Raw genomic sequence first — 24,932 nt, forward strand, 5'->3', positions numbered from 1 at the left:
CGACAATTTTTCTGATAGTCAGGCAGCCATATGGTACTAGTATAAACTCTGCTTGGCTCTGAGATATGCACACATTACATACACATAGATTGCTAGACTTTATTTGCTAGTGTTTTATTTCTTTTCTTTTTTTTTTTTTTTTTTGAGACAGAGTCTCGCTCAGTCGCCCAGGCTGGAGTGCAGTGGCGTGATCTTGGCTCACTGCAAGCTCCGCCTCCCACGTTCACACCATTCTCCTGCTTCAGCCTCCCAAGTAGCTGGGACTGCAGGCGCCCACCACCACGCCTGGCTAATTCTTCGTATTTTTAGTAGAGACAGGGTTTCACCGTGTTAGCCAGGATGGTCTCGATCTCCTGACCTCATGATCCGCCCGCCTCGGCCTCCCAAAGTGCTGGGATCACAGGCGTGAGCCACCGCGCCCGGCCGAAAGTGTTTTATTTCAAATGTGTTTATGATTATAAGCCAAACTGATTTAAAATTTTATTTTGTTAGTATTCTTGTCCAGTTTTGAATCAATTTTATAATAAGCTCATAAAGTGAGTAAATCTTCTTTTCTTACTTATTGAAAATATTTTGTGCAAGAATTACCTTTACCCCTGAAAGTTTTTTAAGATCCACCTGTAAACTCTGTGACTACTATCTTTTGTGGTTTGTGAGGTGAAGGATTTTGGGAAAACATAGCTCTTTGAATGGTTATTAACTCATGTCCTCTATTTCTTCTTGAATACATTCTGCTTTCCCCTCTTTTTTCCTTCCTTCCTTCCTTCCTTCCTTCCTTCCTTCCTTCCCTCCCTCCCTCCCTCCCTTCTTTCTTCTTTCTTTCTTTCTTTCTTTCTTTCTTTCTTTCTTTCTTTCTTTCTTTCTTTCTTTCTTTCTTTCTTTCTTTCTTTCCCTCTTCCTTTCTTCCTTTCTTCCTTTCTTCTTTCTTTCTTCTTTTCTTCTAATGGAGTCTCACTCTGTCACCCAGGCTGGAGTGCAGTGGCCGGATCTCAGCTCACTGCAAGCTCCGCCTCCCGGGTTCACGCCATTCTCCTGCCTCAGCCTCCCGCGTAGCTGGGACTACAGGCGCCCGCCACCTCGCCCGGCTAGTTTTTTGTATTTTTTTAGTAGAGATGGGGTTTCACCATGTTAGCCAGGATGGTCTCTATCTCCTGACCTCGTGATCCGCCCGTCTTGGCCTCCCAAAGTGCTGGGATTACAGGCTTGAGCCACCGCGCCCGGCCCAGATGCACTTTTTAAGGGAATGTAAATGCTCCATCTGTTGGCTACTGGGTTCTCCTTATTTATTAGATGCGGCTTGTTAATTATGCAGTTCAAATCTATATACTTACAAGTTTTTTTTTTCTGCTTATTTTCTTTGTTTCTTAGAGGGGTACTTTAAATCTTTTCGAGGTGATGGTAACTGATGTATCCATGTCCTCTCTAATTCATTCAGCTTCTCCTTTACTTACAACAAGCTATGTTGTAACTGACGACATGCAACAAGCTCTATTGTTGAGCTCATAGAAGGCCATGAGTAGTATGTCTTCTTGGTGGTTCATACAGTCACTTCTACAATATATTGTCAAAAATCTCTGCGCTGCACAAAACTGTGTAATAAAAACCACAGGGTTTAGAGGAAACACGATGTTAAGGGGCATAACACTCAAACATGTTGCCAGTGGCACAAAAAAAGACCAGTTGCCTAGTGAACTATGCCTAGTATACCTAATAAAATTTTTACTCATAGCCCTATGGGGGAGGGTCCTGTAGGGGCCATTCTTGCTAAGGTCTAAAGGTAGTACCCTTACTAGATTTACTGTATCTCCACTATCTTCACAGAAACTCCTCATTTGTTCTTATTTTGACTAACTCATAGCAATACTATATAAGGCAGATGTAGACATTTTTGTTTTTGTTCTCTTCTTTAGTTTATACTTTTAATGGGTGTTACAATAGGGCAGTGAGTGGAAGAATTTATATATAAATCCCAAGAAATCTAGCATCACAGGACAATTGGCACCTTGAACCACAATTGGATAATAGAGCAAGAAACTATAAAGATAGTCATGGTTAGTGTAACAGAGGTTTAATTTCCATTGGAAACTTCAACTTATTTCAGAATAGGGCAATGCATGGTTTTGGCCTGGATTTGGGGTAGACCTAACAATTTGGAGGAAGAAATAAGAAGATACTCATCATACTTCCCTTTCACCTCTTCTAGCTATGTTCCGTGGAACCTGCATGAGCCAGAAAGAGGCAAATTTGACTTCTCTGGGAACCTGGACCTGGAGTAGGTGGTGTTGCTGCTTCTGTGACCTGGCCGGGGGCAGGGGCAGAGAGGTGGCTGGGAGGGACCTGGGTCTGAAGCCCTGTTCTAGGACTGCGAGAGGACCTGCACCCGGGACCCAGATGCTCCCCAGTCATGACCTGCTGGGCCTGCAGCCTTTGGGCCCCACTTCTCCACTGCAGCCCAGAGGGGCAGAAGACCCCAGGAGCCGCCCGACTCTGCATGGGGTCCGGCTGCTTGGGCTGGGGCAGGGCGGCCCCTCTAGGCTAGCAAGGCTGTTGGGTCAGGTTCACTGTTAAGACCCCTGTGCCCTGGCTGTCACCCTTCCTCCTCAGGCCCCCAATGGGGCTGTGCAGAGGCTCTGAGGCTGGGAACAGCTCAGGCCACCGACTTGGTGTGGGAGTCCCTGCTCTTTGCGGGTGGGGCCGAGACATCCCTTCGCCCCGCCGGGCAGCTCCACCCTGTGACGTGTGTGGCCCCCACCCGGCCTCATCCTGGGCCGTCATGGGAGGGGCTGACGATGTGGACCTCCCTAGGGCCTTCGTCCGGATGGCTGCGGAGATCGGGCTGTGGGTGATTCTGCGTCCAGGCCCCTACATCTGCAGTGAGATGGACCTCGGGGGCTTGCCCAGGTAAGCAGGGCTGCAATCCCAGAGTTGTAGTTGTAACGAAGTATTTGCTTTCGTGAATTTCAATCTAGTAACAAGGAAAGTACCTTTATTCGCGTTGCTGATGAGGGGTGTGCGGTCCCAAGCCACGCACCGCGCCTGCGTTGTCTATGTGAAGCCTGCGGTACTGCGGTCAAGAGGGTGTGCGCGGGGAGAGGTGGCCACAAGAGGCTCCCACTCTTCTTCCCCCACACAGGAGGGGCTGTGGCCCCCTCTGTCCTTCTCAAAATGCCCTGGGAAGAAAGGGACCGGAAGCTTTAAGGCCTGCAAGGGAAGGTTCTGATGACTCTGGGCTTGTTTTGAAAACTTCTGATCTTTCGCTTATTTTGTGAGGGGAAGGCTGCCTTTCCATGCAGTGAGACCACCCTCAGCTCCCTCCCTTCCCTCTTGCTTTTCTTTGCCTTGTTCTCTCCTCTGTGATTCTGGCCCAAAGCCCAGACTGCTGAGGGTCAGGGTGAGACTCCAAGACTGCTCTCTGCTACCCCTGTGGTTGGCAGGTCTTCCTGGGGAATCTGGGGCTCTGCCTCCGGTGAGCACCCCTGCACCTCAGAGTCAGATGAGGCCTTTGCTTTCTCTCCAGGGCAGAGAGCCTGAGCTGAGGGGAGTGGAGTTTCCGGGAATCAGTGACTCCCGGCATAGCTTGACTGGAGGCCTGCCTGGCACTTCCCCAGTGACCTGGAGGGAGCAGAATGTTATTGGCCCGTAGGCTCCTGTCCTGAGCCTGAAGACTTAGCTCTTAGTGGACATGTGACAGTGGGCCTAAGGAAACTTTTCTGTCCCCAAGAATTTTTTTTTTTTTTTTTTTTTTTGAGATGGAGTCTTGCTCTTGTCACCCAGGCTGGAGTTCAGTGGCGTGATCTTGGCTCACTGCAACCTCCGCCTCCTGGGTTCAAGCGATTCTCCTGCCTCAGCCTCCTGAGTAGCTGGGATTACAGGCGCATGCCACTACACCCGGCTAATTTTTGTACTTTTAGTAGAGACAGGGGTTTCGCCATGTTGGCCAGACTGGTCTCGAACTCCCGACCTCAGGTGATCCGCCCACCTCGGCCTCCCAAAGTGCTGGGATTATAGGCATGAGCCACCACGCCCAACCGAAAAATGTTTTCAATAAACTGAAAAAGAATGGAGAGTGTTCAACAAAAGGTAGAAGAAAAAGCTCTTTAAGACATGACTGTAAGAGACTTGACAGGCCAGACCCTCAGTCGGACCAAACGGAGCTGAAGGCACTTCCGAAGTTGCAAAGTGCCTTGGAGGTGGAGGCAGGTGTTTGCTTTCAAATCCCGAAAGTCAATGAGAATGGTCTGAAAGTCTCACGAGGCACAGATCTTTCCAGGACCCCTGAGTGCTCCGGGACCACGGGTGTGAGGCAGCTGGGCAGACGTGCTGGGCGAGCTGGGGCAGCTCGGAGCCCTCCTCCTCCTTCCCTCTCCCGTCGTGTCTCAGACCCTGAGCCTGCCCCTCTCTCTCCCAGCTGGCTCCTGCGAGACCCCCGGTTACTGTTGAGGACAACCTGCAAGGGCTTCACTGAAGCAGTTGAGAAGTATTTTGACCACCTGATTCCCAGAGTGATTCCTCTCCAGGTAAAGCCAAATTATCCTCTGCATCTTTCTTACATGCACCTTCCTGATCGGGCAGTGGAAGGTCGTGGGACCCACATACAAGTGGTGGCATAACCCCAAGGCAGGAGGGAGGTGGGATGTGGATGGGATTGGCGTGGAAACAGATGCATTTGTAGGTTTGAGGGCTCAAGTTTAAGTAGCTAGTGTGAGAAACAGGGAAAACTGTGGCAGTTACGTGTCTGCAACGCACTGGGGATGGTGGCTCCCACAGCAGCCAAGTGACCCAGCAGACTAACTCTGGTGCTGGAGCAGAGCACGCAGACCACAGGGGCCGTGGATCAGAGCCTGCCACAGCAGCTGTGCAGCCTTTAGCAGCAAGCCCAGAGACTCCAGGCTTTTGCCCCAAATAGCCTCACTCTTTAACCCTCCTCTGCTTGTCTCTCAGTACCGCCAGGGAGGCCCTGTCATCGCGGTGCAAGTGGAGAACGAATATGGCTCATTCAATAAGGATAAAACCTACATGCCGTATCTCCACAAGGTAAGAGGGCCTTGGTTTGGCCCCATGTTCACGTGCCTCCTTCCTCCATCTGTCTCTTTTCTGGCGTGCTTTTCTGATTCCTGGATGCATGGGTGATCGGGCTGGGCACTGTGCATTCTGAGAATACTGGCCTGTGAACACGAGGTGCTGAGGGGTGCTGGCCCACTGCGTGGCTGAAAATTTGCATATAACTTTTGACTCCCTCAAAATGTAGTCACTAATAGCCTACTGTTGACTGGAAGCCTTACTGATAATAAACAGTTGATTAATGCAGGTTTTGTGTATCTATTATATACTGTATTCTTACAATAAAGTAAGCTTCAGAAAAGAAAATGTTACTAAGGAAATCATAAGTAACAGAAAATATATTGACTTCTCATTAAGCAGAAATGGATCATGGTAAAGGTCTCCTCATCATCTTCATGTTAGGCAGGCTGAGGGAGAGGAAGAGGTGGAGGAGGAGTTGGTTTTGCTGACCAGGGGTGGCAGAAGAGGTGGGGGAGGTGGCAGGGGAGGCAGGGGAATTAACTTGTATTGAAAAAATTCCGGGTATAAGTGGATCCGCACAGTTCAAACCTGTGTTGTTCAAGGTTCAACTGTAGATCAAGTTCATTTTCTCTGTGAATGCACAGCAGTCAGGACAATCACCAGGTACCTAAATAACTTTATTAGAAGACAGAACGTGGCGTTAAAGGGCTATTCCTTTCTGCTTCCTGTCTCTGGAACCCACGGTTCTCATTAAAGCTGGGGCTGGTGAATCTTCCTCCACTGTAAATAACGCTTCAAGAATTTAGTGATGTGACTCTCAGCTTGAAGCTTTCTGGCCTGTAAGATAAACGTCATCTCTTCTGTCCCCCTTGCTTCTTCATGGAGGGATGTCTCAGGCCAGGGAATAACTGCAGTTCTGCCTGCTGTCCTTCCTGGTGGCTCAGCCCCTGCTGGCCCCTGACTTCCCACATTCAGGAAGCTGATGAGAGTTCAGTCTCAAGTGAACCCCTCCTTGGGCTGCCAAGCAGGGTGCAGGGCTGCACGGTGGGCCTGAGCCATGGTGACTCCGCCCTTGCCTCTGCAGCAGTGCCTGCACGGAGACCTCTGGAGGCTGGGAGGGGAAGAGGAGGGGTCCCCAGCTGGGCAAAGTGGGGAGGAGGGCGGGGCTGGACTTCATCCACACGCTGGCTCTCGCCCTACAGCTGTGGCTTCTGGAGTTGGACAAGGTCAGAGAGTAATTTCCCTCCCCAACTTTTCCCAGGGACTGCATGGCTGCCCTGAGTCAGTTGTACTCAGCCAGCATTGTTTGTTCTTGGTTTTAAAATTTACTGGCTGAGCTCAGTGGCTCCCACATACAATCCAGTACTTTGGGAGGCTGCTGCGGGCGGATCACCTGAGGTCAGGAGTTTGAGACCAGCCTGGCCAATGTGGCAAAACCCTGTCTCTACTAAAAATGCAAAAATTAGCTGGGCGTAGTGGTGCATGCCTGTAATCCCAGCTACTCGGGAAGCTGAGGCGGGAAAATCACGAACCTGCGAGCTGGAGTTTGCAGTGAGCCGAGATTGTGCCACCGGACACCAGCCTGGGCGACAGAGTGAGACTCGTCTCAAAAAAAAAAAAAAAAAGAAAGAAAAAGAAAAAGAAAAAAAAAATTAACATTCAACTCCAATCCCAGGCCCAGATGTGGCTCAATGAACACAGGAGATGCACAGCTGGGCCCTGGCTATCTGGCCTCGTAACCATGGTTTCTCGGATGAGATCTCCCCATCCCTGCAGCCATGGCAGGCTTCCTTGTTCCCCTTGACAGTGTGAGGCAGCACCTGAGCTTGGTGAAGTCCCTGATGGTTCTCAGGACCCCACAGCTGCAACCTCTCCCCTTCCAGCACAGAGTGATTCCCTAGTCTTCCTCTTCTTTCAGTGACTTAGATCCTCTTCCAGGGCATTTCCTGGTAAACTCAGCCCATTGTTCCTGGAGGCTTTGGCTTTGGTTATGGGGTGTCAGAACCCACACTCGACCGATTTTAGGGTCATTCCCCACAAAAATCACCAGGCTGAGACAGACAGTGATTTCCCCCAATTTACTAAGTTGCAGAAGGTCAGACTGAATTCAAACCCTTGTCTAGCTCACATCCCACCCAACCGAACCATGCTCTGTTTAGTTTCCAATTTCCTCATGTCGTCCTTTGGCATCCATGGAGGATTGATTCCAGGGCCCCCGTGGACACAAAATCGGTCGGTGTTCAAGTCCTTGACATAAAATGGTGTGGCATTTCCATGCAACCTATGCACATCCTCCCATATGCTTTTTTTTTTTTTTTTTTTTTTTTTTCTGAGACAGTTTTACTCTGTCACCTAGGCTGGTATGATCTCGACTCATTGCAACCTCCGCCTCTGGTTTTAAGCAATTCTTGTGACTCAGCCTCCCAAGTAGCTGGAATTACAGGTATGCACCACCACACCTGGCTAATTAGAGACAGGGTTTCACCATATTGGCCAAGCTGGTCTTAAACTCTTGACCTCAAGTGATCTGCCTGCCTCATCCTCCCAAAGTGCTGGCATGAGCCACTGTGCCTGGCCTCTCCCATATACTTTAACTTATCTCTAGATTACTCCTAATACCCAATACAATGTAAATGCTACATAAATAGTTGCTATATATTACTCTTTAGGAAATAATGATTGGAAAAATGCCTGTACATGTTCAGTACAGATGCAACTAAGAAATATATTTTTGGCCAGGTGTGGTGGCTCACACCTGTAATTTGAATACTTTGGGAGTCCAAGGCAGGAGGCTCACTTCAGGCCAGGAGTTTCAGACCAGGCTGGGCAACATAGTGAGACCCTGTTTCTATAAAAGAAAAAAAATTAGCTGGATATGGTGGCGTGTGTCTGTAGTCCTAGCTACTCAGGAGACTGAGGTGGTAAGATGGCTTGAATCCAGGAGTTTGAGGTTATAGTGAGCTATCATCATGCCACTGCACTCCAGCCTGGAGAAACACAGCAAGACCATGTATTGGGGAAACCCCACCCCCGATATTCAACGTGGGTTATTTTCTATTTCCCTAAGCGTTGGCTGGTCTGAGAAATGAAAGAGTACAAAAGAGAGAAATTTTAAAGCTGGGTATCCGGGGAAGACATCACATGTCGGCAGTTTCCGTGATGCTCTCTGAGCTGTAAAACCAGCAAGTTTTTATTAGAGATTTTCAAAAGGGGAGGGAGTGTGGGAATAGGGTGTGGGTCACAGAGATCACATGCTTCACAAGGTAATAAAATATCAAAAAGCAAGTGGAGGCAGGGCGAGATCACAGGACCACAGGATGGGGTGAAATTAAAATTGCTAATGAAGTTTCAGGCACGCATTGTCATTGATAACATCTTATCAGGAGACAGGGTTTGAGAGCAGACAACCTGTCTGACCAAAATTTATTAGGTGGGAATTTCCTCATCCTAATAAGCCTGGGAGCACTACAGGAGACCGGGGCTTATTTCATCCCTTTGGCTTTGACCTTAAAAGATGGCCGGCTCCACGTGGGCCATTCATAGGCCTACCCTCAGGGGCGCATTCTCTTTCTCGGAGCTGTTCCTTGTTGAGAAAAAGAATTCAGCGATATTTCTCCTATTTGCTTTTGAAAGAAGAGAAATATGGCTCTGTTCCATCTGGCTCACCGGCAGTCAGAGTCCAAGGCCATCTCCCTTGTTCCCTGAACATTGCTGTTATCCTGTTCTTTTTTCAAGGTGCCCAGATTTCATATTGTTCAAACACACATGCTCTACAAACAATTTGTGCAGTTAACGCAATCAGGAGACGCAATTCTCAGGAGACACACATCCTCTTCAGCTTACGAAGATGATGGGATTACGAGATTAAAGTAAAGACAGGCATAGGAAATCACAAGGGTATTGATTGGGGAAGTGATAAGTGTCCATGAAATCTTCACAATTTATGTTCAGAGATTGCAGTAAAGACAGGCGTAAGAAATTATAACAGTATTAATTTGGGGAACTAATAAATGTCCACGAAATCTTCACAATTTATGGTCTTCTGCCGTGGCTTCAGCCCGTCCCTCCGTTCGGGGTCCCTGACTTCCTGCAACAACCCTGTCTCTAAAAAAAAATTTTAAATTAAAAAAGTAAAAACATTTCTGAATGTGATTGCAGAATTCCTGGATGTAGAACCCATGAGTATGGGGAGCTGTATGTATTTTTTTTTTCCCAATGGAATGAGGGAATTGGGTTCATTTTGGTTTTCTCAACAGGCTCTGCTGAGAAGAGGGATTGTGGAGTTTCTCTTGACCTCCGATGGTGAGAAAAATGTGCTGAGCGGCTACACCAAAGGAGGTACACATTTAGAGTTAGTTCACAGGAGAACAAGGCTTTCAGCCAGCCCGTGTAAATCTTGAACACACCCCAAAGAAAAACAAGTGCACCTTGATGCCTCCCTTTCCTGTGTCCACTGGGATGGATCTTGGAGTTTGATGTTATAATAAATGAGGACTCAAGGTCAAGGTTCAGGGCTGCTCACCGGCCCCCTCTCTTGGCCTTGCCCCTGCTGTCTTTAAACACAGCAGCACTGGAGCTCCTCTGTCCTCAGGACGCCTTTCCATCTCCCGTAGTTTTTCTGTGGTAAGGAATCTGCATTAGTACTGGGCCTGGCCTGGGATCAGGGCCGTCTCCACTAATGTGGGAAACCACAGCCAGAACCAGAAGATGGGTGTTGTGTCAGGAACCCCCCCTAGACCTTGTCCCGTTTCTGGGATCCTACCACCCAAGGCTCCGTGTGGACACTTAGGAGGTCCTAGAGAATTAAGTGGCAGGAAGATTCAGGACGGACTCATCAGATGGCAGTAGTGAGGGACACGCCCGGGTGTGAGTAGGCCGGTGGGGCGGGCTGCTGCCGGCGGCTGCCCTTCTGCCTCCTCAGCAGCGGCTTTTCCACTGGAGCATGGCACAATGGAACACGTTCTGAGTTTGGGGCCAGGAAGCTGCGTTCCGTTTCTGGTCTAATCATGTCAGGTAGCCTTGGCCTGGCTCACTTCCCTGCACAGAGTGTAGCTAATTTTAACAATGAGTGTCCGTGCAAGTGTCAGGGACGTGGCGATGGCCATGGCAGCCCTCTGGACGTGGCACAGTGGGATCCGGGCAGCCTCTCGCCCTCCTCACTGCTGAGCGTGCGCTCCTTCTGCGTGCGTCTGGGCGGGGGCGGGTTCCTTCCCTCCTGCGTGCGTCGGGGCGGGGGGGCGGGTTCCTTTCCTCCTGCGTGCGTCGGGGCGGGGGCCGGGGGCGGGTCCCGCCCGCGCCGGGGGGGGGGGGGGGGGCCGCTCCCTCCCGGCGTGGGGGGGCGGGTGCGTGGGCGGGTGCGTGGGCGGGTGCGTGGGCGCGGGTTCCTTCCGTTTCCTGAGGGCGCTTGCCTGACGCTTCAGCTCTCTCAGTCGGGCCTCTCTATTCTTCATGCAGTGTTGGCCGCCATCAATTTGGAAAAAGTTCACAAGAATACTTTCAGTCAGCTTCATAAAGTCCAGGTAAGACATTTCAGACAGGCGGGTTTTACAGCTCCTCCTGCCATGACCGCCCTCACCTGTGTAACTGGTGTTAAGTGAAAACAGCTTTGCCAAGAAGACCGCAGGTTTCCACCTGGGCCCTCAGCAGGTTCCAAGCCATTTCGGTGGGGAGGGAGGAGGGAAGCCTGCTTGTTCACCTCCGCTTGTGGATCACGTCATGGAGATGAGTGGGCAGGGCGAGGGGTGACGGGAATCAGAGGGAGACGATGTTCCTCCCTTTGCCCTGTGAAGACGGAGCTGAGCCGGGCTGAGCGCGTTGCTGATGGAGGCCTCCCAGGGAGTTCTCGTGGGGTTAGCCTTTCCCGCCACAGCATACACATTGTGGGAAGGGACGAGAATTGTACCTGCGCTGATTTAACAGACGCGGATTGAGCGGCTCCCACCTTCCTCTCAGTGGGTGACCTCCCGTGACAGTTACAAAGAAGGACAAGCCACAGCCCAGCCTCCAGGGAGTACATGTGTCCTTTCTCTACAAACTAGAGTGCGCGCTTCAAGACCAGGCGTGGTCACAGTCTCCTTTGCTTAACACTCTTTCCTGGTTGTCCTTTGTGCCCAGGATGCCATCCAGCCCCCACGGCTTGGCCCACTGGGCCGCTGTGAGCCTCTGCCTCTGCTCCCAGCCCCACTACACCGCCCCTGAGGGCCTTCCTTCCATTCCCGCACACGGTGGCCCCCCGGCCTAGCCAAAGACTGCAGCTCCAGGGCTCTGTCCCCAGCCTCCACCTATGTTATAAATAAGAGTCATGAACCTTATTTCTTTTTTTAATCAATTTCTTTTTTTTTTTGAGACAGAGTCTCACTCTTGTTGCTCAGGTTGGAGTGCAATGGCGTGATCTCCATTCACTGCAACCTCCGCCTCCTTGGTTCAAGCGATTCTCCCACCTCAGCCTCCTGGGTAGCTGGGATTACAGGCACCTGCCACCACACCCGGCTAATTTTTGTACTTTTTAGTAGAGATGGGATTTCACCATGTTGGCCAGGTTGGTCTCAAACTCCTGACCTCAGGTGATCCACCCACCTTGGACTCCCAGAGTGCTGAGATTACAGGCTGAGCCACTGCGCCTGGATTTTCATCAATTTCTATACAGTTTCCAACTTGGTGAAAGGCAGGGGCCCTGTCAGAGCTCTGTGGATCTGTGGCTATCTCTAGTTTTTCAATACCTTTGGTAAGTCGTCGTCTTCCTTTTTGTTCTTTTTTTCTTGTAACTTTCAGTTAACAACTTAATTGAAATCTCATTTATACACCATTAAATTCACCCATTGTAAGCATGTAATTCAACATACAGATTTCCACAACCATCACCACAATCCAAAATGTTCATTGCATTTAATGCTCATTGCAGTTAATCCCGTCTCCAGTCCTGGGCAGCCACCAATCTGCTTTCTGGTTCTATAAATTTACGTTTTCTAGACATTTCACATAAGTGGGCTCATGCAGCATTTAGTCTTTTGCATCTGGTTTCTTTCATACAGGGTGTTGTTTCTTTGAGGTCCATTTATGATGTTGTAGCATGATTCAGTGCTTCATTTCCTGCGATAGCTGACTGGATTGTGCTTGGCTGTCATATATGTACAGTCATAGTCAAAACCAAAGGCCGTCCTGCTTTAGTGTGTTAATATGGTGACTGCGGTTTTTGCATGGTGAACCAGTCTTTCATTCCTGGAATGAATCTCATCTGATTGTGAGCTATTATCATTTTCTATTTTGCCAGATTCAGTTTATTCATATTTTTGTTGAGAATTTTCGCTTCCATGTTTATGAAGGACATTGGTCTTTGGTTTTCTTTTCTTAAAAGGTATTTGGTTTTAGAATTAGGATAATGCTGGCCTCATAAAATGAATTTGGAAGTATGCTGTCCTTTTCTATTTTCTGGAACAGATAGTGTAGAATTATTAGTATTTCTTAATGTTTGATAACTTTCACCACTGAAACTACCTGGACCTGAAGTTTTAGAAGAATTTAGAAGAATTTTAGAAGAATTTTAAAGAATTCTTTTTAGAAGAATTCTTTTCTTTTTAAAAGAAATTTTCTTTTTAAAAGAAATTCTTTTTAGAAGAATTTTAACTTGCAGTTCAATTTCTGTTAATAGATACAGGAAAATTTAAGTTATTTCTTCTTGAGTGAGTTGTAGTAGTTTATGTCTTTCAAGGATTTATTCTACTCATTTCATTCTATTCCATCTAAATTTTTGAATTCATGGGCATAGGGTTGTTTGTGATAATCCCTTGTTATCCTCTTAATGTGTTTGTTGTCATTAGTGATGGCTCCTCTTTCAGTCCTAATATGGCTAATTTTATGTATTTATTTTGGTTAGTGTGGCTAGAAGTTTATAATTTTTATTGATCTTTGCAGAGAATAAGCTTTTGGCTCGATTCTGATTCTCTGTTATTTTTGTGTCTTTAACTTCCTTGGTTTCTGCTCTGAACTTTGAGCATTTTCTCCCTTCTGCTGCCTTCGGATTGCATTTGTTCTTTCACTTAGTCTTTCTGGTGGAAATTTAGCTTACTGAGTTGGGAGTTTTCTTCTCTTCTAATATAAGCATTTATGGTATACATTTCTCTGTATGTACTAGTTTTGCTGCATCTCACAATTTTGATGGGCTGTTTTCATTGAATTCAAAACATCAAAACATTTTTAAAAATTTCCCTTGAGACTCTTTATTCCATGCATCAGTCGGGAGTGTGCTGTTTCATTTTTGAATCTCAGGGGATTTTCCAGCTAGTATTCTATAATTGATTTCTAGTTTAATACTGTTAAGGCCCAAGAACATACTTGTATAATTTCTGTTCTTTTACATTTGTTAAGGTTTGTTTCATGGATCATAATATGGTCATTCTTGGTGACTGTTCCATGTACATTTGAGAGTAATGTGTAGTTTACATCTATTTATAAATTCCCATCAGGTCAAGCTAATTGATGATATTGGCCAAGTAATCACTATCCTTACTGATTTTCTGCCTACTCATTCCATCAATTATTATGAGAGGAATGTTGACATCTCTAAATATAATCATAGATTGTTTATTTTTCCTTTAGGCCTGTTAGTTTTTGTCTCTGTTTTGAGGTGCATTCACATTTAGGATTATGATATTTTGTTGGAAGATTGGCTGTTGTATCATTATATAATGTCCCTCTCCCTTGTTCTGAACTCTATTTTGATGTAAATATAGCAACTAGCTTTCTTTTAATTAGTATTTGCGTGGCATGTCTTTATCCTTTTGCTTTTTGTATACCTTAAAATCTATATTTAAAAGGGATTTCTTGTAGACACTGTATATTTACATATTGCTTTAAAAGATTCAATTTGACAGTTGTTGTATTTTAAGATAATGTGCTACATCATTCACACTTACAGTAGTTATTGAGATGGTTTGATTGAAATTTACCTCTTTGCAAATTCTTCTCTTTTGTACTTTGTTTCTTGTTCTTTTTTTCTCCCTTTTCTGGAGCTAATTGATAATTTTTTTATTCCATTTTATCTCTTCTGTAGACTTATTACTTATGTCAGTTTAAAAAGTTGTAGCTGTCGACTTAGAATTTAAAATATAGGTGGGGCACGGTGGCTCAGCCTGTAATCCCAGCACTTTGGGAGGCTGAGGTGGGCAGATCATTTGAAGTCGGGTTTGAGACCAGCCTGACCAACATGGTGACACCCTGTCTCTACTAAAATACAAAAACTAGCTGGGCATGGTGGTGGGTGCCTGTAATCCCAGCTACTCGGGAGGCTGAGGCAGGAGAATTGCTTGAACCTGGGAGGCAGAGGTTGCGGTGAGCTGAGTTCGTGCTATTGCACTCCAGCCTGTGCAACAGAGGGAGACTCCATCACAAAAAAAAAAAAAAGAAAAAAGAAAGAAAGAAAAAAATATGTATATATACATTTAAAAATTAACCTGAAACTACTAATCACACTAAAGTGTAGATAGTATTAGGATTGTACAATAGTATCTTCATAATTCCCCACTTTAAAGATGTCTCTTCATTATTGTTTCTACTTCCATGGTTTCTGATGAGAAGTCAGTATTAATCCTTATCTTTTTTTTTTTTTTTTTTTGGTCTTTTTTCTTCTGGCTACCTTTAGAATTTTCTGTTTGTCTTTAGTTTTCAGAAGTTTCAGTGTAATATGCCTATATGTGGTTTGTTTCTTAAAGTTTATCATGCTTGGTGTTCCAGGAGATTCTTGGCTCGGTGGTTTGGTGAAATTTACCAAACATTAAGTAAGAAATAATGATAATTCTACACAATATGTTCCAGAGAATAGAAAAGGGAGAGAATACTTCTAAACTCATTTTATGAGGTCAGCATTTTCCTAATTCCAAAATCAAATAAAAGCAACTAAAGAAAAGAAAACCAAAGACCAATTTCCCTTTTGAACATGGAAGCAAAAATTCTCAACAAAGGATGAGCAAATTGAATCCAGCAATATGTAAAATGATAATGCATTACTGATATGGTTTGGCTGTGTCCCCACCCAAATCTCCACTTGAATTGTATCTCCTAGAATTCCCATGTGTTGTGGGAGACCCAGTGGGAGGTAATTGGATCATGAGGGCGGGTCTTTCCCGTGCTAGTCTCGTGATAGTGAATAAGTCTCACGAGGTCTGATGGGTGTATCAGGGGTTTCCACTTTTGCTTCTTTTTCATTTTCTCTTGCTGCTGCCGTGTGATAAGTGCCTTTCACCTCCTGCCATGATTCTGAGGTCTCCCCAGCCATGTGGAACTCTAAGTCCAGTTAAACCTCTTTTTCTTCCCAGTCTCAGATATGTCTTTATCAGCAGTGTGAAAATGGACTAATACAATTACATTCTAGTGAGATTCATCCTAGGAATGCAAGATTAGGTCATTAATTTTGTAGCATTCTGAGCCATCACTTATTTAGATATTTTCTCTGCTCTCTCACCTTCTGCAGTTCAAATTGCACGTTCATTAGGTCACTTAGTGTGGTCTCACAAGTCTTGGATGCTGTTTTCCTTCCCACCATGTTTTTTTCTCTTTATTTTTCAGTTTGGTTAATTTCTACTGACTTACCTTTAAATTCATTGATTCATTCCTCATGCCTGTTGAGTTTAGCGATGAACTTACTGAAGAAATTCTTCGTTTCTCTTGCTATGTTTTTGATTTCTAATATTTCCATTTGCTTCTTTCTTACAGTTTTCATCTTTCAGCCAAAATTACGTATCTGATCTTGAATGCTGTCTACTTTTTCCATGATAGGCTGAAATATATTAATCATAGTTATTTTGAATTCCTTGTGCGATAGTTACAACATCTGTGTCTTATCGAAGTCTGTTTCTGATGATTGCTTTATCTCTTCAAGGTGTGTTCTTTTCTTGCCCTTTTTGTGTGTCTCATAATTTTTTATTGAAATCTGCACATCATGCATAGGACATAGATACTGTCTTGGAGATCAGCACGCCTTTCATTCTGCTAGGCCATGTGGGATTTTGTGTTCCTCTAGTCTGGAGTTGGGCTAGTTGTGAGGTTTGTTGTTGCTGTGTTATCCTTTGTGCATCATGGGCTTCAAATGTTTCTGGTGGTATCTTGTGTTGAGGGCAAGTGCTGGTTTGACAGAGGTTATTTTCTCTATGTCTGCATTCCCCTCTGAGTCTCACCTTTGCATTGTGTCCCATAGAGAATCTGTTGCTTGTGACTCTCTCAGCTACAGTATGTATTACTTTTTCTCCAGCTTGGTTAGCCTGCTAGTGAGGGAGAAAGGCTTTCCCTAATGTTCTGAATATGCCTTATTGTCAGCAGATGCTGTCTCTGGCTCTGAGGGGCGTGTCCTTTGCAGGTGCTCCTGCTCCTGCTCTTCTTCTAGTGGCAGATTTGATCCTAGCCTGTGTTCCTTCTTTCCCAAGGATAGGGCATCCCCCATCCCTTTTCCCAGATGTAATGGATTTTATCCAGTTAAGCTGCCCTTAAGTGACAGCTTCTGTGCTGTTTCTTAGCTGATTAGGGCTTTTGTTCCCTAGGGAAGATGGGCTGGGAGAAGGTCTGGCAGTGGCGGTGGCTCCCTCCCCTCAGCCAACACCAGGAAGAAAGGTGTGTTACTTTGGTAGGGTTGCCATAACAACGGACCATAGACTGTGTGGCTTCAACAGCAGACATTTATTTTCTCACATTCTGGAGACTAGATGTCTGAGATCAAGGTGCTAGCAGGGTAGGTTTCTTCTGAGGCCTCTCTCCTTGGCTTGTTGGATGCTGTCTTCTCCCTGTGTCCTCATATGTCTCTTCTCTGTGTGTGTCTGTGTCCTAATCTCCTCTTCTTACAAGGACACCAGACATACTGGATTAGTGCCCACCCTATTGACCACTTTTTAATCAAGGCGTCCACAGGCTGTTCTCCTCTGAGGCCTCTCCTTGGCTTGCAGATGGCCACCTTCTTAAAGTGCCCTCGCATGGTCTTTCTGCCGTGAACATGAGACCCTGGTGTGTCAAAACTTCCTCTTTTTATGAGAACCCCAGTGACAGGGGATTAAGACCCACACTATCAGCCTCCCTTTTACCTAATTACTTCTTTAAAGGCCCTGTCTCCAAGCACAGTCACATTCTGCAGTACTGAGAGTTAGGCCTTCATGTGAATTTGGCTGGGGGACACAATTCAGCCTGCAACAGAGACTTGCCCAGGATTCTCCCGAATCTCCCCTCAGAACAACTGGTAGACTTGGGGAGTTAAAGTCAGCATGAGGGTGTCAGCTGTCACCTGTCTCGGCTCCCTTGACTTCATGCTCTCATGCTGGCCCACACTGTCTTTAGCACTTCTTTAATATGATCTATTGATACTATATTAGGGGACCTAGCCCCAGGTAAGCAAGTGGCTTGGGTCCAGCTTCTTCCTGCAGGCATCAGGTTTTCCATGGATTTTAGGTATTTGGTTGCTCTCTGACCTAGGTTCTCTGTTGGACCCAAGAAGCCATGAATTTACAGTTTTTCTAGTTTTGTCCTTGCAGTGAAGATGGGATTTATGTTTTTCCCACTGCTATAGCTCTGAGCTGTACTCAGAAGTTCATTTCCTTCTGAGTAAATGTGGTTGTTACAGTTTTTCTAGGAATATGTCCATTTCGTTCAAACTAAAATATAATGGCGTATAATTATGTACACTATCTTCATGTTTTTAATGGCCATATCATTTGTGCTGGTCTTTCCTTTTCATTTCTGATCTTAGTTATCTGTTTGTTTTTACTCTGTCTTATCAGTCTCATCAGAAGCATGTTGGTTCTTTTCAAAGACCGATTTTTCTTTTTAAATTGTCTCTATTGCAAATTAATTTCAATTTCACTGCTTCTGCTCTTAGGTTTATATTTCCTTTATTTATTTTACTATTTTTGGTTTATTTTGCTGTTCTAATTTCTTGAGGTGGGTAATTAGCCTTCACATTTTATCTATGTTTTATTATGAACATTTAAGGGTATAGATTTCTCATTAGTTCATGAGTTTTATATTTGGTATATTGGATATACTGTAATTCAGACTAGTTCGAACATTCAATATGATTGTTTCTTTGGCCTATGAGTGTGTTTAGAAGTTAATTTTTAAATTTTCAGACATAGGGAGTTTTTCTTTTTTTTCCTTTATTTCACTGACGTCAGAAAACATATTCTGTACCTTTCCAAACTTTTGTAAATTGTTTTCTTTGATTATTCATGACTTTTTTTTTTTTTTTTTTTTTTTTCCCTGAGACGGAGTCTCGCTCTGTCGCCCAGGCTGGAGTGCAGTGGCCGGATCTCAGCTCACTGCAAGCTCCGCCTCCCGGGTTCCCGCCATTCTCCTGCCTCAGCCTCCTGCGTAGCTGGGATTACAGGCGCCGCCACCTCGCCCGGCTAGTTTTTTGTAGTTTTTAGTAGAGACGGGGTTTCACCGTGTTAGCCAGGACGGTCTGGATCTCCTGACCTCGTGATCCACCCGTCTCGGCCTCCCAAAGTGCTGGGATTACAGGCTTGAGCCACCGCGCCCGGCCAATTCATGACTTTTTAATATGTTTAATGCCTTCTTATCAATTTTAATCATTATGTTGTTGAAGCTTAAAGTGGCTTCTCGCTGGCCTGCTGGAAGCACCTTTCCACCTGGCTCCTCTCTCCTCTGACATGACCCCATCAGTCTTTCATAGTTTACTTGGTTTCCAGCCAAATACAATGTCCCAGACTCACCTGATACATTTCCAAACCTCAACCCAGAAATAGTGATTTCTCCTAAGAACGCTGTTGCTTCTGTAGAATACAAGCTGTGCTTACTATCAAATTGCTGTTACTTCTAAGCATTTTCAGTGTGTAGGGCCAGGATATTGGCATCTTATAAAATAGAAAATTGTGGTTTCATTGATTTTTTTTTTAAAAAAAGCAAATATACAACTTATATTTAACTTTTCTGATTTATATTTTTATTTTTTCTCTGACTTTGGACATCGTAGTTGATTGATAACAACATTCACAATTTTATTATTCACTTAGTTCTACAATATATTCCTGATAGGTTTGAAATGACAACACTGATAATATTACTGAAAATAAGAAAATCTAATGATCTTAAAGATTTCTGTGGTTTTTCTTTTATCTTTAAGAATGTGTAGTGAAAATTCTATGTACTAAGGTTACATGGAATAATTTCTTTGTTTTATGTAATTATGTTACCAACTTGATGTAGAGTTAGATTCATTTGTTTAAAGTTTTTAGGTGTGATTCTTTATTTTTTATATTTAATTTTGTTTGTATTTATGTCCTATCAATGGTCAATTTTGGTAAATGCCCTATGTGCTTGTAGTGAATGTATTTTGTGGCACTGGGTGAAGTATTCTGTTTAAGTTCTATGTCAATTTTATTTATTGTGTTATTCTAATTTTCTATTTCCAATTGATTGTTTTGGCTGGTTGTATTAGTCACTGAAAGAGATGTGTTAATATTTCTATCATAATTGCAGATTTGCATATTGCTACCAGTAGTCCTTAGTATTTTACCTGTACTTTAGCAAATTTATCAAGTTTGCTTGATGTATTTTGAGGCTATGTAAATTTGGACTTGTTTTGTCTTTATGGGCGTGAAATTTTATCACTAGGGAGTCATCCTGTTTGTATGCAGTATTGCTTTTTGTCTTAAGGTCACTTTTGTCTGTCATTGATATTGCCATGCCAGACCTCTCTGATTAATATTTGAATGGTGTATCATTTTCTATATCCTCATTTGGTTTTTAATCCTGCTGTAATTCTACATTTTTCTTTAGATATCTCTCTTATCAGAGATCAGAAATTAGTTAAATATTTTTATTTTAGTCTGACACAATTAAACTTTTATTTGGAGCTCTCAGTCACTCATATTTCATGTAATCCTTTTTAGACTGAAGTTAAACCTGCCATCTGATTATGTGCCTGCTTTTAAATGTTTATTTTCTTTTTCTTTACAATCTTGGCTTCTTTTTGTGGATTCCACTATTTTAAAAAATCAATTTCTGTTTTTTCCTGTGTCATTCTGGAGTTAGAATCTGTTTTTATCTTTTAAAAGTCATCCTTGACATTTTAATGTAAGTATGGAATCCCCTGCAGTCTAAAGTTCTGCTCTCCGCCTGGATGGTACAAGTGTCTCAGAGCAAGCACTCTGACTCTGACCACTCCATCACATGCATCTTGTGGACTTTTCTTGTATTTGATTTCTATCTTTTTAAAATTCTAAAAATATTATATATTTGTTTTATATGATCAATATTCATTTAGTTTTAGCCCAATATTTATCTTTTTGCTATTTATTATTTTTTATATCCTGGAGACTCTACTCAGGATACAAAATTTTCTTCTGCTTGAATTATATCCTTTAGTGATGTCTGTTTATGGCAGACTCTCTGTTTTTGGCTTCAGTCTCTCACTGGCTCTGAATTCTAATGTGGCAGTTTTCTTTCAGCCCATAGTCTGCTAACTTCCCTGCTGTTATGGAGAGGTCTTCTGTCACGCATTTTTTTTTTTTTTCTCCTTTATTGCTAAGAATTTTTTGTTTTCTTTTTTATTTTCTGCAGGTGACCTATGTCTCTTTCTGAATATCTTTTTATTTATTATTCCAGTTTGTTGGGCTTCTAGGATATATGTATTCCCAGCTGGTAGTTCTTCAAATATTGCTTCTGCTCTGTTGTCTCACCCCTCTCGTCCCGGAATTCCAGCTAAATTCATTAAACCTTCTCAAATGGGCTGTATATGTCTTTAGTTTGTACATTTTTTTTGTCTACTTACGCTATTTGGATACTTTCTTCTAATTTATTTTCATATACATGAATTCTCTTTTCAGCTGTATCTATGGTGATATTATATTTGATTTAACTTTGTAAAAATCCTCAGTGAGAGCATTGGTCCAAATAACATAGATCATGATTGTTGGAAATTATAAGTCTTTGATTATATCTTTAAATATGTTTAAATTTTTTTATTTGGTTTATTCTCTTTTTTTTTTTTTTTGACGTGGAGTCTCGCTCTGTTGCCCAGGCTGGAGTGCAGTTTTGCGATCTCGGCCCACTGCAAGCTCTGCCTCCTGGGTTCACGCCATTCTCCTCCCTCAGCCTCCCAAGTAGCTGGGACTACAGGCGCCCGCCGCCACACCCAGCTAATTTTTTTGTATTTTTAGTAGAGACGGGGTTTCACCATGTTAGCCAGGATGGTCTCAAACTCCTGACCTCGTGATCCGCCCTCCTCGGCCTCCCAAAGTGCTGGGATTACAGGCGTGATCCACTGTGTCCGGCCTTTGGTTTATTCTCTTTAGGGATACAAGTTATGTGTCATGTAAAATTCTTTTTTCTTCCTTTCACATCTCCTGCATCCATTTCTTTCTCATTCTCTCTACTCTCTGTTTTAACTGTGCTCGCTTTTCACTCCTTTTCTTTTCATGTCCCTCACAATGTTTATTTTCCTTTTAGCTGCTTCCAGTTTGGACTTAATATTTTCTATTTTATCTCTCTTAAAAAAATCTTTGCCAGGTCATATTTTAGCTCCTTATATTTTCTTATCATGTCTTCCTTGACTACTTTTAGTTCTCTTTTTATGCTCTCCATTTATAGAGGTGATTGTTTCGTTGGGATTTTTAACTTTATAACAATATTTTTGGATCACAATTTTGACCTATGCTATAGAAAGTTTTTGGTGTTCCTCCTCTAATTTCTTTCCCTGTTAAAAAAGAAAACTCTTTTCCGTTAGAATTTTAAAAGTAGATTCTATTCTTGTTTCTTTTTTATTATTACTTGTCTTTGATGGAGATGAGTTCTTATTGGCTGAAGGACTCATGTGACTGTGCTAACAGTGTATCTTAGTGGCATCCTGCTGTGGGCAGGGATGAATTCTTACCTTTACCCGTCTTCCTTTTTGCTTTCTCGGTCCTCCCAGGGAGCCAGTGTAGATTGCAGGACTGCTCTCAGATACCTCACAAGCAGCAACTTCTTCCTCCTTGTAGTTCTTATCTGCGATTCTTCGATAATTTTGTCCTTCTAAGCTTCTGATGCATTGAATTATGTAAAGTGCATTCCCTTCACCAGCTTGTGCACCCTGTTCTGTAAATGATAATAAATGGTTGGTCTTGCACTATAGAGTGTGCTTCTCACTTGGGAGAAATTTGGGCTGTGAGTCTTTCCTAAAATCTTCGACAAAGAGCATTCTCTCTCTCTGTTTTTTGAACCCCTGATAGACCTTCAATGCTTTTGCACTTCCTCCTCCCGATTTATATTTTGAAGTTTCAGATGTCTCTTAGCTTCATAGAGGATGTCGTTTGTGTTTCCATTTCTCAGTCCTTATTTTGATGTGGAAGATTTCCAAGAGGAGAAGATCAAACCCACAGTACAATTTTAACACCAGAAGTCAGTCTTTCCTCTTGAGTACAAATGGAAAATCAAGGATCTGTATTTACTTAATAAAATTTCACAAAGAGAAAATAATTAAACTACAAATAAAGAAGAACATGGAAATCAGGGAACATGGAGTTAATTCAGGCAACAGAATAGAGTAGTAAAAAGGCTTATTAATATGCAAAGAGACGTGAATAAGATTATACACGAACAAGAGTGGGCTGTTAAGAGGGACAATCAGGGAACCAAAAACAACTCTTTGAAATTAAAAAATCTAGTATTTGAAATTAAAAATTAAATATAGAAGTTAGAAGGTAAAGATGATAAAATATCCTAATATTACTATTAGTATAAGCCAACAAAACATAAAAGAGACAAGATAAATGTCTTACAGGATTATTGTAGGAGACCCAACGTCTTATTAATACTGGTTGCAAAAAGAGTGGACAAAGAGCATGGAGGAAAGGAAATTGCAAGTAACGTAAGAATTTCCTTTACCTGAAGTATCTGTACATGTAGATAAAAAGCATACCTCAAATGGTAAGCACAGTAAGTGATGAAAAAGACCTAAATTGTGAAATTAGCATCCTACAGAGAGAAAAACCACATGCTTACATGCCAAGCAAAAATAATTAGAATGGCATAGGATTGTAAAATATTGGATAATAGGAAGCAATGGCATATGCCTTTAAAATTTGAGGCTAAATGAATTTTAACTTAGAATTTTATACCCAGTCTAAATATTAATTGTGTTGATAGCCAGACATGTAAGGACTCAGAATATTTATTTTCCACTCATCCTTTCTATGGAAGTGTTTGAAGGATGAAATGAGAAATGAAACCAAGGCAGAAGAGAACATAGGATCTGGAAAACATCATAATCCAAATTCAGGGAGCAGCTAACAAAAGTCCTAGGCTGACAACTCTTTGGGCTTAGAGTGAGACCATCTTACAGCAGCAATATGCCAGAGGGCTCCAGGAGTGCAGCTGAGAATGCATGCTGAGTGGCTGACATACCACCCAGGAGAGGCTCACCTGCGATCTTCCAGTTGAATATCCATGGCACAGCAACAGCCAGGCCTACTGTGGAGGAGGTGTCACCTTTTAAAAACAGAATCTACATTATTCAGCAGCACTGAAAATGCTAGGCTAGAGGTGGAATGCAGGTGTCAGGCTGAAAGCCTGTGGAATCTGAGTTTCTACATAAGGAATTGCAGTCAGGTCCTTGTGTATCCAAAACTCATTCTTTCGACACCTGCCTTGGGTGAGACAGGGTTGAAATGGCTGGTGGTGCTTTGCAGGTAGAGTGGGGAGGCACATGAAGCTGAAGACCGTGGACATTTAGGAGTGGAGGAACCAGAGCTATGAATGACGGCCAAGGGGTAATGGGCAGGGGGTGGGGGAAGAAATAATGGATCAAAAAGGGAAAGCTCTGAATTGGGAAAAAGGAGAAAAGCATGAGTTCCTTAAGTTCTCATCTATTGTATTCAGATTTTCTGATTTTTCTGTTTTGCTTTTGCCAGACTTAGTATTTGCTTTGGTTTGTTTTTAGAGAGATAAGCCTCTTCTGGTTATGGAATACTGGGTTGGCTGGTTCGACAGATGGGGAGATAAGCACCATGTTAAAGATGCAAAGGGTGAGTGTTTTGCAGTGTTTGACTCCAGGAAGAGACGGGCCCGGGTCCCATGAGAACTCATTCATACAGTTCTCTGCTAATTGATTCATTGGATCAGCCAAGTTATTCATGCAACTTTTTACATACAAGCACTCAGCCAGGCCCTGAGGATGCTCTGGTGGATAGAAATTACATGGTTCCCACCCCCCGACAGAGTATAAGTTAGTGAGGTTCACAGATCATTACAGAGTAAAACAATCAATATATAGTTCCATGTTTGGCTGATAGTTTGAAGCAAACAAACAGGGTGCAGTGATAGAAAAGACAGAAGAGAGACCTGCCCAGGTAAGGTTAGGTGGTCACCGAAGGTTCTCTGAGAATGTGACGTCTCTGAGGAAGGTGGAATATTAATCATCTCTAGCAGTGCGTAGGCCCTGTCGATGGCATTGTCAGCTAAGCACTAATAATAGTTAGGGGACAACATGCAGTGAGTGGCCAAGAGCATGGATCTTGGAGCCAAAGAGATCAGGTGTTAATCCCAGCTCTGGAGTGCTAGCCATGGGACCTCATGCAGGCTTCCTTCCTTTTAAGTCTCAGTGACCTCATCCAAACGTGAAGATTATCATAAAACATTGTGAGGATTAAGTGCTGCCACTTAGAGCAATGACTGGCAGTTGTTTACTTAATGACCATATGTGTCTACAGAAGATATTTTGAAAGAGCTATTATGAAAACAAGCCTACTTGTATCTGAAGTATAGAAAAATATTGAAAAATACTTGGGGACTGAGAAAAGCCTGTTTTGGGTTGAAAAGTAGAAAAAAAGTCAGAAAATGCCACTATCACCACCAATAACACCAACAATAATACCATCATTACCACCAACAATAATGCCAGCAACAATACCACCACCACCACCACCAAATAACAGTTTTCT

General features: G+C 43.5%; 1 protein-coding gene across 2 annotated transcripts in view; it reads left to right on the plus strand.

Annotated features, from left to right (window-relative positions):
• GLB1L3 (galactosidase beta 1 like 3) overlaps window positions 1–24,932 on the plus strand; it is a 40,161-nt gene that overhangs the window by 2,103 nt on the left and 13,126 nt on the right. For both annotated transcript variants that reach the window (XM_023185851.1, XM_023185852.1), the window contains exons 4-10: window positions 2,204–2,272; window positions 2,806–2,901; window positions 4,409–4,517; window positions 4,942–5,034; window positions 9,279–9,360; window positions 10,477–10,541; window positions 23,933–24,017. In XM_023185851.1, the coding sequence (XP_023041619.1) occupies window positions 2,204–2,272; window positions 2,806–2,901; window positions 4,409–4,517; window positions 4,942–5,034; window positions 9,279–9,360; window positions 10,477–10,541; window positions 23,933–24,017 (599 nt within the window). The remainder of the gene's footprint in view (window positions 1–2,203; window positions 2,273–2,805; window positions 2,902–4,408; window positions 4,518–4,941; window positions 5,035–9,278; window positions 9,361–10,476; window positions 10,542–23,932; window positions 24,018–24,932) is intronic.

Source organism: Piliocolobus tephrosceles, chromosome 13, assembly GCF_002776525.5.
Source record: "Piliocolobus tephrosceles isolate RC106 chromosome 13, ASM277652v3, whole genome shotgun sequence".
In the NCBI taxonomy this organism is placed as follows: Eukaryota; Metazoa; Chordata; class Mammalia; order Primates; family Cercopithecidae; genus Piliocolobus; species Piliocolobus tephrosceles.